Source organism: Clarias gariepinus, chromosome 15 (genome assembly GCF_024256425.1).
Source record: "Clarias gariepinus isolate MV-2021 ecotype Netherlands chromosome 15, CGAR_prim_01v2, whole genome shotgun sequence".
In the NCBI taxonomy this organism is placed as follows: Eukaryota; Metazoa; Chordata; class Actinopteri; order Siluriformes; family Clariidae; genus Clarias; species Clarias gariepinus.
This window is the reverse complement of record NC_071114.1, coordinates 22,159,463-22,175,931: the sequence shown is the minus strand read 5'-3', so window position 1 is coordinate 22,175,931 and position 16,469 is coordinate 22,159,463. Positions and strand designations below refer to the sequence as shown.

General features: G+C 34.5%; 1 protein-coding gene across 2 annotated transcripts; it reads right to left on the bottom strand.

The window, feature by feature from the left end:
- Positions 1 to 218: 218 nt before the first annotated feature.
- ankdd1a (ankyrin repeat and death domain containing 1A) lies at positions 219 to 15,372 on the bottom strand. 2 transcript variants are annotated; one of them, XM_053512426.1, is made up of 15 exons: positions 14,943 to 15,372; positions 10,685 to 10,788; positions 8,027 to 8,125; positions 7,204 to 7,302; positions 6,225 to 6,329; positions 4,929 to 5,027; positions 4,569 to 4,667; positions 4,333 to 4,431; positions 3,032 to 3,130; positions 2,395 to 2,493; positions 2,130 to 2,228; positions 1,924 to 2,019; positions 1,624 to 1,822; positions 829 to 960; positions 219 to 291 (listed from the first exon to the last, which is right to left on the bottom strand). In XM_053512426.1, exons 1-15 carry the CDS (start codon positions 14,974 to 14,976, stop codon positions 230 to 232), a joined length of 1,524 nt encoding a protein of 507 aa, XP_053368401.1. In that variant the 5' UTR covers positions 14,977 to 15,372; the 3' UTR covers positions 219 to 229. The 2 variants fall into 2 exon arrangements, with proteins under 2 accessions (XP_053368401.1, XP_053368402.1); XM_053512427.1 differs by having other exon boundaries at positions 4,351 to 4,431.
- Between the last annotated feature and the right edge of the window lie 1,097 nt (positions 15,373 to 16,469).

Here is a 16,469-nt window from a genome sequence, read left to right as displayed (position 1 = left end):
TCATTTGGATGTGGATTTGTCGCTTCACAGTATTCTATGTTTTTGCATAAAACTAAAATGCCTTTTGTGGTTACGTAATTGTCACAGGAATCAACAGATGGTACTATAGTAGCCCTTTAAAACTAAATGCATCAGTGTGTTGTTGGGGACTGTGTTTATATTCTATTGCATAATAATCTCTTGACCTATATGTTATCTTGGATCGGCTGCTGAAAAACGACAATTTTTTTCACATTGTTGCACACTTCTTAGGAGTGTAAGGGTCAGCATTGGCCTGTTGTCGCATACTCTCTGCGGGAAGAAAGCAAAAAAAAGGTTCTCAAACTCATTAATTAAAACAGCAATGCACAAATCATTCAATTTACTTTAGATTCAATTCTGTGTTCAAGTAGGATTACATTCATGTTCATAAGAACATTTATTACCTCTCTCCTATCCAACTGCAGGGGATAAAATATTTAAAATAAAGCAGCAAGACCAGACTGAGATAATCCCTGAGACAAAATTATATCCAAATGGTATTCCTCCTGATGCATTATTTTCTGAGGCATACAGTGATTTTTAGTATGTCCATTGCTTACAGTGTACTGTGCTAGGATCTTTTACCATTTATTTGTCAAACTGTATGATTGTAATTTTTAAAATTATATATACAAACATAATTCTCTATAAATGTATAAAAACATTATTCTTAATTAATCATTTAAGGGCATAAGTGACCCATCCCCAGTATGATCCCTCCAGTGTGACACATAAGCACAGGGAGAGGGGCAAATACTTATTTTACAGCACTGTAGTATGCTTCAGAATTACCATTTACTTTCTCACCTGCAAGATCCACCATTGAGATTCCCATAAGTCCTTCGTATAAGCTTTTAATGGGGTTTTCCCCAGCAATCAATACACCATGCAGCCAGATCAGCAACATACGATGCCCATGGTCCCTATAGCTTTTAGTACCTTAAAAGTGCACACACAGCAACCACTATCATATAGACACACTTACACCATCCACAAAAAATGTTTTAGGCACATCATTAAAATTTAAGGTATAAAGTTTACAACCCAAGATATTTTTTTAGATAAAAGCACCTTTTAGTATGTTATGGCTAGACTAATTGTTCACACAAGTGCTATTCTACAGACTGCCAAATAATGAAGGTGAAATTAATAAAAAATCTTCAATTATAAATAAGATAATTACATTTAGGGTAATTTAAACAACAATATACTGGTAAATATTTTCAAGTATCACATCAGGTTTTTTTTTTTTTATTATCGTCTTGCAGCTTGTACAGTTAAGTAGCATAAACTTTTTTTATTTTTATTTATTCAATGTTTTTAATGGAAGTGTTATAGGTGCTATTAAAGAATCCTTTTTTTAGAAAATATAGAAATCTCAGATGCATGACCTGAATGCAGGTGACTTGCATAGTCTGAATAAAGTGCCCAGTACTACCCACTCAGTGTACTGTACATAAAGTTTCAAAGTAGTAAAGGGTTACATGATACATTTCAAGGTAATAAAGGCTTGTATAACTGCACTTCTCGGTATTGTAGGGTAATAATAAACCACTTCAATATACTTATGTGTAATATCATATCATTTTAGAATTGCTGTACCTGTCCATTCATGTTCTATGGCTCGAATGTGTGCGTCTGTGAAGTGCCAGTGCTGTGCCAGTGACTTCCACTCCCCAGCTTTCAGGTTTTTTGTGGCTAACTTCCATAAGATTGAGCGAATGTGCTGGGTCTCCTGCTGATGGTCTTGTCTGAAGGTCACATTCCTTCCCACTAATGAGTCAGAGCAGGTTACATTGTCCTGCAAAACAGAGACCGCTCTTGTACAGTATATTCAAGGATTTGCTTGTCTTTTGCATAATAAGAGCTCACATTTTGATAATCATGATTCAATGGCCTTACCTGTTCCCATTTGTAAAATCTATCAGCTTTAATAATCATATCGACCACGTTCACATGATTGCCTCTGGCCGCAATATCCAGTGATGTTTTTCCCTGCTGCATATGGTGAGACAAAGATGTGCTTATTCTATAAATCAAATGCGCAGTGTAGTACATTTAGGTACCATTAAACTATTGTGGTATAATCATGGCCCTGGGAGCTGTACCTTGTCAAGAATTCTGAGATTGATCCCAGCAATAAGGATGAGCTCAGCTATGTTTTGGCGTCCGTGTTCTGCTGCTACGTGCAGGGCTGTTTGAAGCCGCTGTTTGAAAATGTAACAAATGCTGTGAGTATACTCCACCACTCATACACCACACAATTTGTAAAACACTAACTGAATTATATTTATATTTTTATTATATAATTTAATTACATTATAGTTATCTTTAAAGATTATATTATAACTACAGATTAAAATGTGTACTTACCCCATCTAAAGCATCCAAGTCACAACCTGCATCAATTAGTATTTTAACAATCTCTGGGTAATTGTTGAACACTGCCAAGTGTAGTGCGGTGGTATGATTCTAATAAGGAATAATATATCAGAGTCTGTAAATTATTTCATTTTAAGTGATCTAATATTAAATAATATAACAGGAGACATAAATAACCTCTCATTTTCCAGAAACCCAAAGTGTGAAACGTAATGATTTATGAATAAATTCAGGGCAGCATATTACCAACACCTCTACAATAATCAATATGTGTACTTCCCTAGTTATAGTCCTTTTAATATCCCTTAATATCCCCCTTAATATTTTTGTTTTACCTCTTAATAAAATGCAACTGTCTATTGCTTATGTTTAACTCAAATAAGTTTATATATAGTACATTACATTTCCATAAAATGGCTAACACTTCTGTACATTTAAAATACTATGATGATATTGCATGGAATTATTTTTATAGCAGTTATCATCATTATTCATTAGCATTTACCCCAAAATTGTTCAATAACAAAACAATACTCTTAAATACAGAAAATGTTAGACAGATTAACAACATACTGGAGACCCAAGGACTGGGTTAGGAAACTATGAGCTGGCTAGTGGTGGTACTTACAGTGTCTACTGAGTCCACATTTACTCTGGCCTCCACAAGCAACCTGACCTCTTTTTCTAATCCATGCTGGACTGCAATGTGAAGAGCCGTCATATTCATCTTATAGGGTAATGGAAGGCAAATGTGAATACATGGCTAATAAATTTATAACAAGGCTCACATACTGTATATTCCACCTTTTTTAATTATATGTATTGTTGTGTAAAAACATAATAAAAATGATCTAATCATAGGCAAATATTCTGCCTCAGATGAACAACATATAACCTTTCTTACTGTGCAATTATTTATTTCACAAAAATGAAGCCAAAAAAGAAAACATGTGTGGGGAATACTATGTACCATCATGAATCAATACATTGTAGATCGACCTTTAGCACCAGTAACTTGAAGGAAACATTTCCTGCATGACATTATCGGTGCTTAGGTCCTGTGGCTGCAAAACAAGCCCTAATCATCATAGCACAACCATCCTTGCTTGACAGTGGGTCTGAGGTGTTCAGATGCAGTTTTGCTAAAATTAGTTGAGCTTCCACATTCTTTTTAAACAGAAGAGGAAATTCTGGGAATCCTTTCAAACCAACTGTACTTGTTCAGTCTTTTTCTAATTGTGCTATAATTTAACATGCTCATTGATGCCTGTAGTACCCTTTATTTTCCCTTCAATTTTATGAGCATTGCACAGTCTGACCTTCGGGTGAATGTGCTGGGACATCCACTCTTGGGAAAATGGCAACTGTCTATTGCCAACGTTTTTTTTTTGGTTTCATATTTTGTTGTATCACTAAGATACCAAGATTTTAATTTTTTTACACAAAAACAAATAGAAATAAAAAAGAGAGGGACTAACTTTTGACCATGACAGGCAGACAGAATGACTATGTAATGTTTAAATAAGGGTAAACTGTCACACTGCAGTCATATGAAACATTTTATATAATAAATATAATTTAATATATATAATTTATATAAATAAGACCTTTAAATAATTTTTATAATCAAATCAGTTCTGAACGAATAAATAACTAAACAAGAAACATACAAGCCTGTCCGTGCACTTAATGACCTAACTAACCAAACATTTTTTCCAGGGACTAAAAAACACTCAAGCTCCAGTCTACAATGAAATCAGATGTAGTGTGAAAAATAATACAACATAAAAGATATGATAAAAACAACAGAAATGTTTTTTTTTTAAGTAATACAACTGGAAATTTTCATAATTTATAATTCAGCATGCACTCAAATAATTAAATCAATTAAAAGACAACAATCACACATTGATAAATAATTTTACATACATTTGTAAGTTCATTTACATTGCAGTGAGCCTCAAGCAGCAGCTTGACACAGTTATAATGCCCCCCATCCACAGACAAGTGTAAAGCAGTCAGACCATCCTGTCAGAAAACAACATTTAAAATATGTATACCATAGAGCACAATGCAGTGTGGATATAAAGCATTATAGCACTATATATATAGTTATAAAGCAGCCTTTTACAACATGTGAGCTGTGGAAGAAAGTTCTTGCTTACAATATTCTTCTCATTGATGTTCTCCCCTGTCTCCAATATCTTCTGAAGAACCTCTTCATGGCCGTGTTTCGCAGCCAGATGGAGTGCTGTGTTCTCCTCCTGCATACAAAGTAATCTATAATATTAGCACAACTGATAATGCACGATTCTGCAAGGCTAACAGCCAGGCATTAGAGCCAATAGATTTATTAGAGATAAAAGTGTATGGGTGGTAGTACTGGTGTGGGTGTGCATGAGGGGCCTAATTTGAAAAAAAGATTGTTCCCTGTTCATAATTTCTAATGCCTGGCCTGCTTCCAGGAGCCAGAAGGACTTTAATTAGAGGAGCAATGGGGCTGAAATATTCCTACTGTGTCTTACCTTGTCCTTGAGGTCATGAGCGCAACCCATGCCAATAAGATACTCTGCAACCTCCAACTGTCCATGTTCCGCTGCCAGATGAAATGCTGTCTTACCTGACTGACACACAGAACAAGTGAGACACAGGGTAGGATAGGAAAGCATGCACTAATTTCTAATAAATGGCATAACAGGCAACTGTTTAACTCAGAAAGTTTAACTCTTTTATACTGTTATATTATTATTATATTGGTTTAGTCATCTGTAAGCCTTAATATTGCATATCTTTTAATTAAAACATTATTGTATGGTATTATTTTGAGTATTTCAGTCAACTCGGTCAAGAAAACATTGGATTTTTTGCAATATTATACAATAATTATCTTATTATAATTATAATTTTTTTAAAGAACTTATTTGTCTATGCTTACATAGAACAAGCTTATACTTTAAAGACTTTCATATATAATTTTAGAAAAGGAATCTATAAAATATAATTGTAGCCCATGCAGTTGAATTCTTAATCTTTTCCCTAATTATATATTATGTGCTAATTATATTTGTATAACAGCAATTGAGTAAAACAGTCATTGCAAGGAAGATTTGAGGTTTATATTAATGCACTTCCTTTAATCTGTTATTGTTTTTATTCTATCATTTTGTATGGAAGGTGTTTTACATTGTATCTGTTGGGCTGTGTAGGTGCTTTATAACACTCAAAGGTAGACCAGAAAACTTTATGTTAAGCACCATATAAAGTTTTGGATGGAACAGTTTCTTGGTAACATGATAAACTGCATGACAAAACTATCTTTGTCTTATTAAGCTTAAGAGAGAAGTAAAAAGAGAGTCTGATAAGAAAATGGCTGTTTTTAGCTCAGAATTAGAAAAATATTAATATAATAACTATTACTATCATTTTTTTATTAATATGAATTTATGTTTTGAAAATTGATGAAATATAAAGAAAGTAAAAACCTTCAGGGCAAACTATTACTAACAAACTGAGTCATGGTGGTAAAGGCACCAGACAAGATTATTATCACAAATTCTTTTCATTTAACAGCAGGCCGAGTTGTCATTTATTCCATTAACATGTTTATTGCAGATTAAAAACAAAGTTATAATACCATCTGGTGGGAACCACTTTTGGGTTCATGTTTTGCATATTCTCATATCTCCCATCTCACATAGCTTGCTCCAATCTATCTTAACAGCGCTGCAAAGGTTGTAGGTTTAGTGCAATGCTAAAAAAAAGAGCATATGCTAATTGCACAGCCACGTGGGAAGACAGGATAGTATAATGTAGATCATCACCTTGTCAGTTCTGTCAAGTCGTACATCCTCCAGATCTTCCATGATGTACTCCAGAATATGGATATGACCTCGCTGAGCAGCACAGTGCAAAAGATTCAACCCATTCTGAGGAGCAGAATTACATCAGTGAACAGAAGTTTAATTTCAGATTCTTCTAAAAGTTGTTAGTTCACATACTTCAGCTCCAATCCTTTCATACATGGAGCTGAGGATTTACTTGTTTTCTCTGCAATTGATTTACCTTTTATAAACAGACCAATCATAATTTCACTACATGATGACTACAATATGTCATGGTTGTTGAAATAACCTGTATCTGCAGTCACAGATTTTATCTACTTCTACATACTGTACATCAAATAAGCTTGTTTACATGGTTTGGGTTGTGCAATAATGCCTGTCTCTTCATTTATCATTTCATTACTGTACACATGTCCAATATCTTTCGTGTATAGTAAACTGCCTAACTGTGTTGCTGTCTTTTCTTTACATACCCAATGTATGTAGTTCTTCTAGTTGCACTTATGTAGAAGTTGCACTCCTAATTTCATTATGAACTGTATAATGACAATTAAGGCTTCTTCTTTAATAATAGTCATGGTCCAAATCATAATCAAGGTAACAGACTCTTCCTGAGTTATCATGGGTGTGGTCATGCCTGCACTAAAAGCATGATTCACGCTCACCCAAAAATGTACATTATTTTTACTTACTCTTTTTGTGTTCAAATTGCATAAACAATTTGGCCTGTTTTTACTTTGGCTGACTTTTTCTTATGTTACCCACAATACATTTTAACTACTCACTAGCGAACAGCACAAGAGTCACTAAGCACATCACAATTAGGTATTTCAATGTAAACATATCTCAGGTTTTATAAATAGGTCTTTCATTTAAGCATTTACTATAAGTGGTCTATTTTTCCACAGGAACACTAAAGGTTTCACCCGCCCTCATCAGATCACAATGTGTGCCTTACTTTGTTTTCACAGTTGAGTTTTGCACCAGATGATACAAGGATCTGCAATATTTTAAGGTAACCAAACCATGCTGCCAACAGCAGTGGGCTCATCCCAAACTGGAAAAAGAACACAGACAGTCTGTTGAGGCAGGCTGGAAACAGAAACATTCAAACACCTGCACTAGGCATACTGACAACAACATTTTAGCAAATCAGCGATACTTCTGTGCTAAAAAAAAAAAAAAAAAAGTTTTAGTAAGGTTTTAAGATAATGAAATTCATATAGTTTCTACAAATCTCTAGAATTGTACACCAATATTTCAAGAATAGAATTCCATGATTTTGTGTCTAAAAACTCCTCTAAATCTCTAATCCGTGCTTGGTTGGGTTGCAATCTGGTGACTTTCCTATATTTAACTCACCACAATTGTTTCTGAGCAAAGCAAAGCTCTTGTGTAAATCTTGCATAATATTTAACCTGGTGTTGCGTGTTCCTCCTACACAGCTAGCAAAATTGTGCTTCCCTACAAGAAGCCATCCATAAAGAGAGTAAACACTCTTCTGCATAAACCATTGTATGTATGTGTGTTTAGTTCTGCATGAGTGTCATGGCAGACCAGGTGTCTCATAGAGAGGCATTTGCATCATTAGAGTAGAATCTAAGGTTACAGATCTTAGTCTCCCCTTCAGTAAATGTAGCTTTTTAGTTGCTTTTATATATTTATACATTTTTATTTTATTTTAAATGTATCTAAAATTTAGTTAATATTTGCTTAATGAAAGCACTTTCTGCTACAACCACAATTTATTTGATTTTTTTCACACAAATTATCATACATACGCTGTCGACATCATCCAGCTCAGTGTCGTGCTCAAGCAACAAACGCAGAGCATCTTCACTGCCTGCACCTGCAGCCCAGTGTAGTGCCTTCCTGTCTTCCTGCACATAAGGAAACGACACTGGTGAAACTGTAAGATGCTCTTTTAATCCCAGTGATACTCAAACATTGACTTAGAAATGGACTGTTAACAAAACATTCTAGATGATGACATTCTTGAAGGCAAACCACAATACGTTATATTGATATTTACAGAGGTGTGGTTTTACTTTACTTTATGAGGTGAAGTAAGGGCCATATCCTGTGCAGAAAGAGAAAGTTTCCGTTGCCCTGGTGTACAAGTGATCAAAACAAAGCATTTTGAATATCTGGAGTGCAAGACAATTTTCCGGGGAACGGATTTCCTCTTGTTTCTGTGTTCTGCTAAAAGTCAAGTGACTTCAAATTCTAAACAATTTTGACTTTGCCTTTAATTTTCACTTACAGTATGTATTCGGTATAAAACAAGTTTTCTTTGTATGGCGTTTATGCGTAGTTAGAACTTTGAAACATAAAAAATAAAAACCAATTCAGAAAACCATTGAATACTACACCGTCTTGTATGCTGATGCAGACAGCTGTTCTTTGATGGCATATACAGTGGTGTGAAAAACTATTTGCCCCCTTCCTGATTTCTTATTCTTTTGCATGTTTGTCACACTTAAATGTTTCTGATCATCAAACACATTTAACTATTAGTCAAAGATAACACAAGTAAACACAAAATGCAGTTTTTAAATGATGGTTTTTATTATTTAGGGAGAAAAAAAATCCAAACTTACATGGCCCTGTGTGAAAAAGTAATTGCCCCCTGAACCTAATAACTGATTGGGCCACCCTTAGCAGCAATAACTGCAATCAAGTGTTTGCGATAACTTGCAACGAGTCTTTTACAGAGCTCTGGAGGAATTTTGGCCCACTCATCTTTGCAGAATTGTTGTAATTCAGCTTTATTTGAGGGTTTTCTAGCATGAACCGCCTTTTTAAGGTCATGCCACAACATCTCAATAGGATTCAGGTCAGGACTTTGACTGGGCCACTCCAAAGTCTTCATTTTGTTTTTCTTCAGCCATTCAGAGGTGGATTTGCTGGTGTGTTTTGGGTCATTGTCCTGCTGCAGCACCCAAGATCGCTTCAGCTTGAGTTGACGAACAGATGGCCGGACATTCTCCTTCAGGATTTTTTGGTAGACAGTAGAATTCATGGTTCCATCTATCACAGCAAGCCATCCAGGTCCTGAAGCAGCAAAACAACCCCAGACCATCACACTACCACCCCCATATTTTACTGTTGGTATGGTGTTCTTTTTCTGAAATGCTGTGTTACTTTTACGCCAGATGTAACGGGACACGCACCTTCCAAAAAGTTAAACTTTTGTCTCGTCGGTCCACAAGGTATTTTCCCAAAAGTCTTGGCAATCATTGAGATGTTTTTTAGCAAAATTGAGACGAGCCTTAATATTCTTTTTGCTTAAGTGGTTTGCGCCTTGGAAATCTGCCATGCAGGCCGTTTTTGCCCAGTCTCTTTCTTTTGGTGGAGTCGTGAACACTGACCTTAATTGAGGCAAGTGAGGCCTGCAGTTCTTTAGTTGTTGTCCTGGGGTCTTTTGTGGCCTCTCGGATGAGTTGTCTCTGCGCTCTTGGGGTAATTTTGGTCAGCTGGCCACTCCTGGGAAGGTTCACCACTGTTCCATGTTTTTGCCATTTGTGGATGATGGCTCTCACTGTGGTTCGCTGGAGTCCCAAGGCTTTGGAAATGGCTTTATAACCTTTACCAGCCTGATAGATCTCAATTACTTTTGTTCTCATTTTTTTCTGAATTTCTTTGGATCTTGGCATAATGTCTAGCTTTTGAGGTGCTTTTGGTCTACTTCTCTGTGTCAGGTAGCTCCTATTTAAGTGATTTTTTGATTGAAACAGGTGTGGCAGTAATCAGGCCTGGGGGTGACTACAGAAATTGAACTTTTAACTGTGATAAACCACAGTTAAGTTATTTTTTAACAAGGGGGGGCAATTACTTTTTCACACAGGGCCATGTAGATTTGGAGTTTTTTTTCTCCCTTAATAACATAATCTTCATTTAAAAACTGCATTTTGTGTTAAATTATGTTATCTTTGACTAATAGTTAACGGTTTTTGATGAGCAGAAACATTTAAGTGTGACAAACATGCAAAAGAATAAGAAATCAGGAAGGGGGCAAATAGTTTTTCACACCACTGTAGTTTCAGTCAATAGTTCAGGACTAAAATTCCTATAAACAGTTTTTTACCTGTCCGTTCAATAACAAAAGTGGACTTCATATTACCTTAAACACTTCCTGTTATACTCTTCCAAACTCCTAACACACAGGATGACTGCAAATAAATCTCTGCTATCTAATACCACCCAAATGATAATGGGTTTCCTGTTGAGTCTGGTTCCTGTGAAGTTTTTCCTTGCCACCTCAGCTTGCTCACCAAGAAAAATCTTATACGGTAATTATGATTTATATAGCTAATTTCCATAAATCTTTTATTCTGTAAACCTGCTATGCAACTATGACCATTGTGACCAAGTGCTATACAAAAAACAAACTGAATCGATTTAAAATTAAACAGCTTTCTTGGCTGCAAGACACTTACTTTATTTTTAACTTTGATGTCTACCCCTTTCCTAATAAGCTCCAGCATCTTTCCTGTGTCATTCCGTTTGGCAGCATTGTGAAACACCTTCTCTGAGTGCAGCACTGCAAAAAAATAAAAATATTCACAATCATTAGCCTGTCTTCAGCATTTTTGTGTAAGGCCACAAATACGCCACTTTTTCTATGGCAACTGGGTAACAGCGCTGAGCAATGTAGGATAACTGCTGACTGTGAAAGTAATCATTCAGTCCCACATTTAGAACTTATTGGGAAAAAACACAGAGAAAAAACATCTTCGGTGTTTTCCACAAGTCTGAAATATACTTTAATAGCACACAATTGGACTAACACCTGTCATGTGATTTAGACCATGTGACCCCTTTGTGTCTACATTTGCTAGAGTTACTTTCTGTGCACCAAACAACTGATGAAGGTGTTTGGATGAACACTGAAACGTCTTGTGTTTTTAAGTAAGTTTGTAAGTCCAGTGGTTTTGTAAATTAAACTTTATTTAGAAGAAACTTCTACCTGGATGAATTAATCTCCACAGACATACTTTAATAGGTTTCCTCCTTATTTCCATTCTTTACTGGAAACAATTTGCTTTATAATTACTGAATTATCATTTATAATGTGCTATAGCTGCAAAGTGAAAGTAGCCGTAAAGTGCACAGAATATGAGAGCTGATCTGGAGCTGCCTTATTAAATGTGCACAAGCAGACTGCTAATGCAGCACAATTTATTACATTTTATTTATTCCATTTATTAAAGCTCACAGATATCGACACTAAAAAAATTTATTTTAGCCTTGCAGTTGCAAAGCTAAACCTAAAAGCCAACCACAGAAACAATGCATTTATTATATGATTAAAACAATGTACATTAGTGAATAATTATTCCTTTAATTTACTACAGAAAAAAAAAATAAATCCGTGCACTGTTTTAATCACCTTTTTAAAGCAAAGAACAGTTCTGTTCTGTTTAAGAGCAATTGCGCACTTGAAACATTTCCATAACAAAATTAGCCTTTTAAACTTTACATATTAAAAATCAGTTAAATAAGGTACTGGTAAACAGCTACATAATTTATGCTTGTGGAGTGGACATGATGTTTTCTCTATTCCAGGTCTGATATTAACCTTAAAACATACACCATGTAAGTATTACACAACCATTATATTAAGGGTTAATGAAAATACACCACAGCTGTCAAACAACACCATCCTACGCCTTTATGATTTCCAGCACCAGAAAAGAAGCCAGGCATTTTAGACAGCTAAGCTTTATTTTCTTAGATCCATAGGACAGACACTTTCTTTATTTAATTAAAACTTTTTGAAAGCACTTATAAATTTATCAGATATTTTGGTTACAATATGAAACTTTTGTTTTCTTTTTATTAGTATAGTTTTTTTAATACAGTGGAACCTTGGATTGTGAGTTAGTTAATCTGTAAGCATTTTGGAAAACAAGCATAATTATTATTTTGTGTTCATTTTTTTATAGTCATATTTTTCGGCTATGGAACAAATCTGAGTTTCCTCTTCGCTCTGATATACGAGTGCTTTGATATACAAGCACACTTCTGGAAAGAATTATGATAGCAATCCGGATAAATAAATAATTTTAAAAAAAAGGTTTTTTAAAAAATGCTTATACAGAAAAAAACATAAAAAAATTTGTTTATTTAAATTTCAAATTTCTGAGAATCAAATAGAATCTAATTGTAAATACGATACTGTGAATAAAACTGAAACATTAGTAACATTTGGTACTGTAAAGGCATGAAATAAATATTATGCAGATATAAAATTTTGCTTTTGAAAACAAACAAACAAAAAACTATATGCTTAATTTATTTTAAATTACAAGAATTAAACTCTTAAACTATTGTCCTACTGTATATGAATAAAAAGTGGTAGATGACACCTCTTAGATGACAGGTGACAGGAGTGTTTAATTGTGGTTCTTTCATTTTTAATTCTGTGTCAGCAATGTTTCTTCCTCAAATGTTAGAATGACTAAGTATATCTTTTAAAATTGATCAGGAACGTTTTGCAAAAATTTTGTATTTTAAAAATAAAGCAATTATACATTTAAAGTAGGGCTGCAACAACTAATCGATAAAATCAATAATTATCGATAATGAAATTCGTTGTCAACGAATGCCGGTATCGATTAGTTGGGCTGCTCACGTCACTGAGGAGCGCGACCACAAGATGCACAAAAACACACACATACACAGCCGCAATGGAGGTTGCAGAAGCGTCTGCAGGAAAAAGCGTGCGCCCCGAGTCCTCCAAAGTTTGATAGCAATTTATATTAAACGAAGGCGATAACCTGCACGCTATGCAAGACCGAGCTTTCATGGCATGTCATGCATGAACACTTAAAAAGAAAATATGTTGGTGTTACGGATGGCGAAACGTCAGCAGGGTCAGTAAAAACTGTATCTCTTCATCATGTAAAAGTTGTATAGTTTAAGTACTTTTCTTTAAACTGTTTGCTAACTTCAGGACAGTCGCGCTAGATCTGTTACTGTGCTACTCGCTAGAATCACATTGCGCAATCACCTCATGAGCAATAGTGATTAGTTAAATGGCGCTATTTTAGATTATCTTAAATTACACGGTGCGAATAACAGTAAAATATTACATTTAGTGATTGTTGTGGTTTTCAGGGAATGCAAATAACAATTAATTTGTGACTATTAGCTTTTTGCATTTCTACAGTTTTTTTTATAGTCCACTACAAAGTTAACTTGTAATTTACTGTGGTTTTACTTATGCATACATCATTTTATTATACAATTATACAATGATTAATCGCCCAACTAATCGATTATTAAAAATAATCGTTAGTTGCAGCCCTAATTTAAAGAGTTTTGCAAAAACAGATAAATGCAATTCTTCAAAAAAAAGTAAGCTGATTGTTGAGCAAAATTCCTTATTTATTTTTCACATTCTGAATCCTAAATTAGATTATTATTTAATAAAAAAAGGTTATTTTTAATTAAAAAAAAATCTACACCAATCTGATTGATATTTCCTGCAATACATGATAAAAAATAATGATTTTTGACAATTTTGAAAAAAATTATTTGTTTTTGCTAGTGAACGCTTTATTTAATTTGGGTGAATGTGTTATGTTATGCAAATAATTTTAACTAGAAAACATTTTAATCATCATTTAAATATGTAGGGTATATATAACTATACATTTATTATTATTTAATACAGCATGAAATGCTCTTTTTCCAGTCATGTAATGAGTGGATTGTTAGACTTTGCCAGTGCAGTCGACAGTCCATCAATCTTCTTCAGTTGATAGGAAGAAAAGCTTCCAGAAAAGGTCTCCCTTTTAATTTAAATCCTTTTAGAATGCATTCTGTCTTTTAGTAATGCATCAGATTGTCTAACAAGAATCAAATCAAAGGTTACAAGACAGCTGTGTTTCAAAGACAGGTACTTAACAACAAGGTTATATATTCCTAAAGGGGGTGTACCTAAGCTTGTTGAGCTTTACAGTATATAAATCCCTTAAGAGTTTCTTTAAATCTGCTAAGAAGGTAAAGAAAGAAGTGTGGGTAGTTAATAGCAGCAATTTAGGATTTTGAAGAAACAGTTTAAATGCAAATGACCCTTTAATACAATAAAAACTTATATATTTTCTGTATATTTTTTAAGAACCAATGCTACTCATTAACATTAACAAGCCTAAAGTGTAATATGTCCTACGCTGGGGTTCATTTCTATTTTCTATTATATAATACAGGGAGTTCTTTGCACAATTAATACTATTAATTGACACTATTTGCACTGTTGTCACTTTGCCACACAAACTTGCACATCAAGGTTGCATTTCACTTAGTAGTTTTTTTAAACTTGTGATTTATTTATATGCTTATTATATATCTTATTGTTGTTGTTGTTGATTTGTTCTTAGCATTGCATTAATAACTTTTGATCAGCTCTCACATTACCCTGTGTCTACTGACTAAGATATACATTATGGAATCTGCAACGTGTCTTTATGTCACTGACTCCATTGCTGCTGTATATCTGGGATTTTTCCTTCAGGATCAATAAAATATCTGTCTATCTATTGAGGAGGAAACTGTATGTGGAGTCCACCAGTAGCCTGGAGGAGGTTTAACGACAAAATAATACCATTTCTAAGAACTACATAAACATAGATTTCGGCAATACTATATTAGCCGGTGGTGGCAATATTATAAAATCATTATCTTACTCACAGATATCGTCTTCTGACGCCAAGCCGTCCTCCATTCCTGAGTCAAATGTCTTAGTACAAACATAAAGAATCCCCGGTTTCACACAATGCTCACACACCACTCCTCTCACCGAGGCGCTAGCGGTTAGCTCCGTTTTCTCCTCGCAGGATATTTAAAACAAACCCATTCATAAGCAGTCCTCCGTAATATTCTCGAAATATTCCGGTTTCACTGTGTTACAGGAAACATCTTCCTCAGACATGAATATGAACCGAACAGTGGCGAAAACGTCCTGAATAAGAGGCGGGGCTCATGGTCGGTCAGTTTGATTTCATTAACGTTACACATTTTAAGTCACCAGAGATAAATACATATTGTCAAATCTCTAAATTAGCCTAAACGGTTTTTTTTTATGTGTCAACCCGTTAGATATAAACGTTTCCCTGGTACAGTTCCGCCCCAGAGGAAGGAAACAGTCCTAAACGCTCAGCCTGGGGCTTCCCTCCTGCCAGCCCAGGCACCTGCCCAGCTTTATGCTTAGACAAACAAAACTGATCTTTTATTGAATCTGAGTGGAAAAGCCAGACTGACAGGATAAAGTACTCATCATTTTTCATCTTTCTTATAATAATAATAATAATAATAATAATAATGTTCCTTATTTGGGTAATTCTACAGAAAAGGAGGACATTGGGTTATAAATATCTATTAAAATGCAATTCTTCTTTCATGCCTATAACTTAGGCTACTTATTTAGGAATTCACAAAAATTAGAAAGAGCTTAATGCATATCTAAAATTTTTCATACATTTAATAACTGGTGTTACTTCTTTTCCTGGTGACACCAATGATGATGACGCCAATAACAATTTAGAGGAAAATCATAACTTTTGATTTGGCCTCCATGTGTAAGAACATATTGTTTTCACTTATGTAAAAATCTATTAATTATTAGATATATTCAGTTTTTCACTTTAAGGGTTGATGTGTTGTGCTTTCTGAGATGCTTTTCTGCTTATCGTGGTAGTAAAGTGTATTTATTTAAATTGTTGTCGCTTCCTGTCATCGCAAAACAGTCTGCTTAATTTCTCTCTGATCTCTCCTATCAACAAGGCATTGTAGCCCACAGGCCATACACACAATCTCTTCTTTGTTTGGTTGTTTGTTTGTTTGGCTAAGCTTTGCTTGAAACACAGGAGACTCTACGGTAAAAATATCACAGCAGGTCAACAGTTTCTGACATATTCAAGCCAGCCCATCTGGTACCAACAGCCACACCATGGGTAAAGTTACAAAGATCTTTTTTTTGTTTTTTTTTTGATGTTTTATGCAAGCATTAACTTAAGCTCTTGATCTAATCACCCTCTTTATTAGGAACGCTGCTGTGACATGATAGATACCTCCATGCACAAGTGTACAGGCGTTCCTAATAAAAAGTGGGATTAATATAAATTATCGTTCTGAACAGCAGTTAGTAAATTCTTATATCATACTAAATAGGACAATTGATCATTTGTAACAGATTGCTTTTTTTTTTTTTTTACAAAA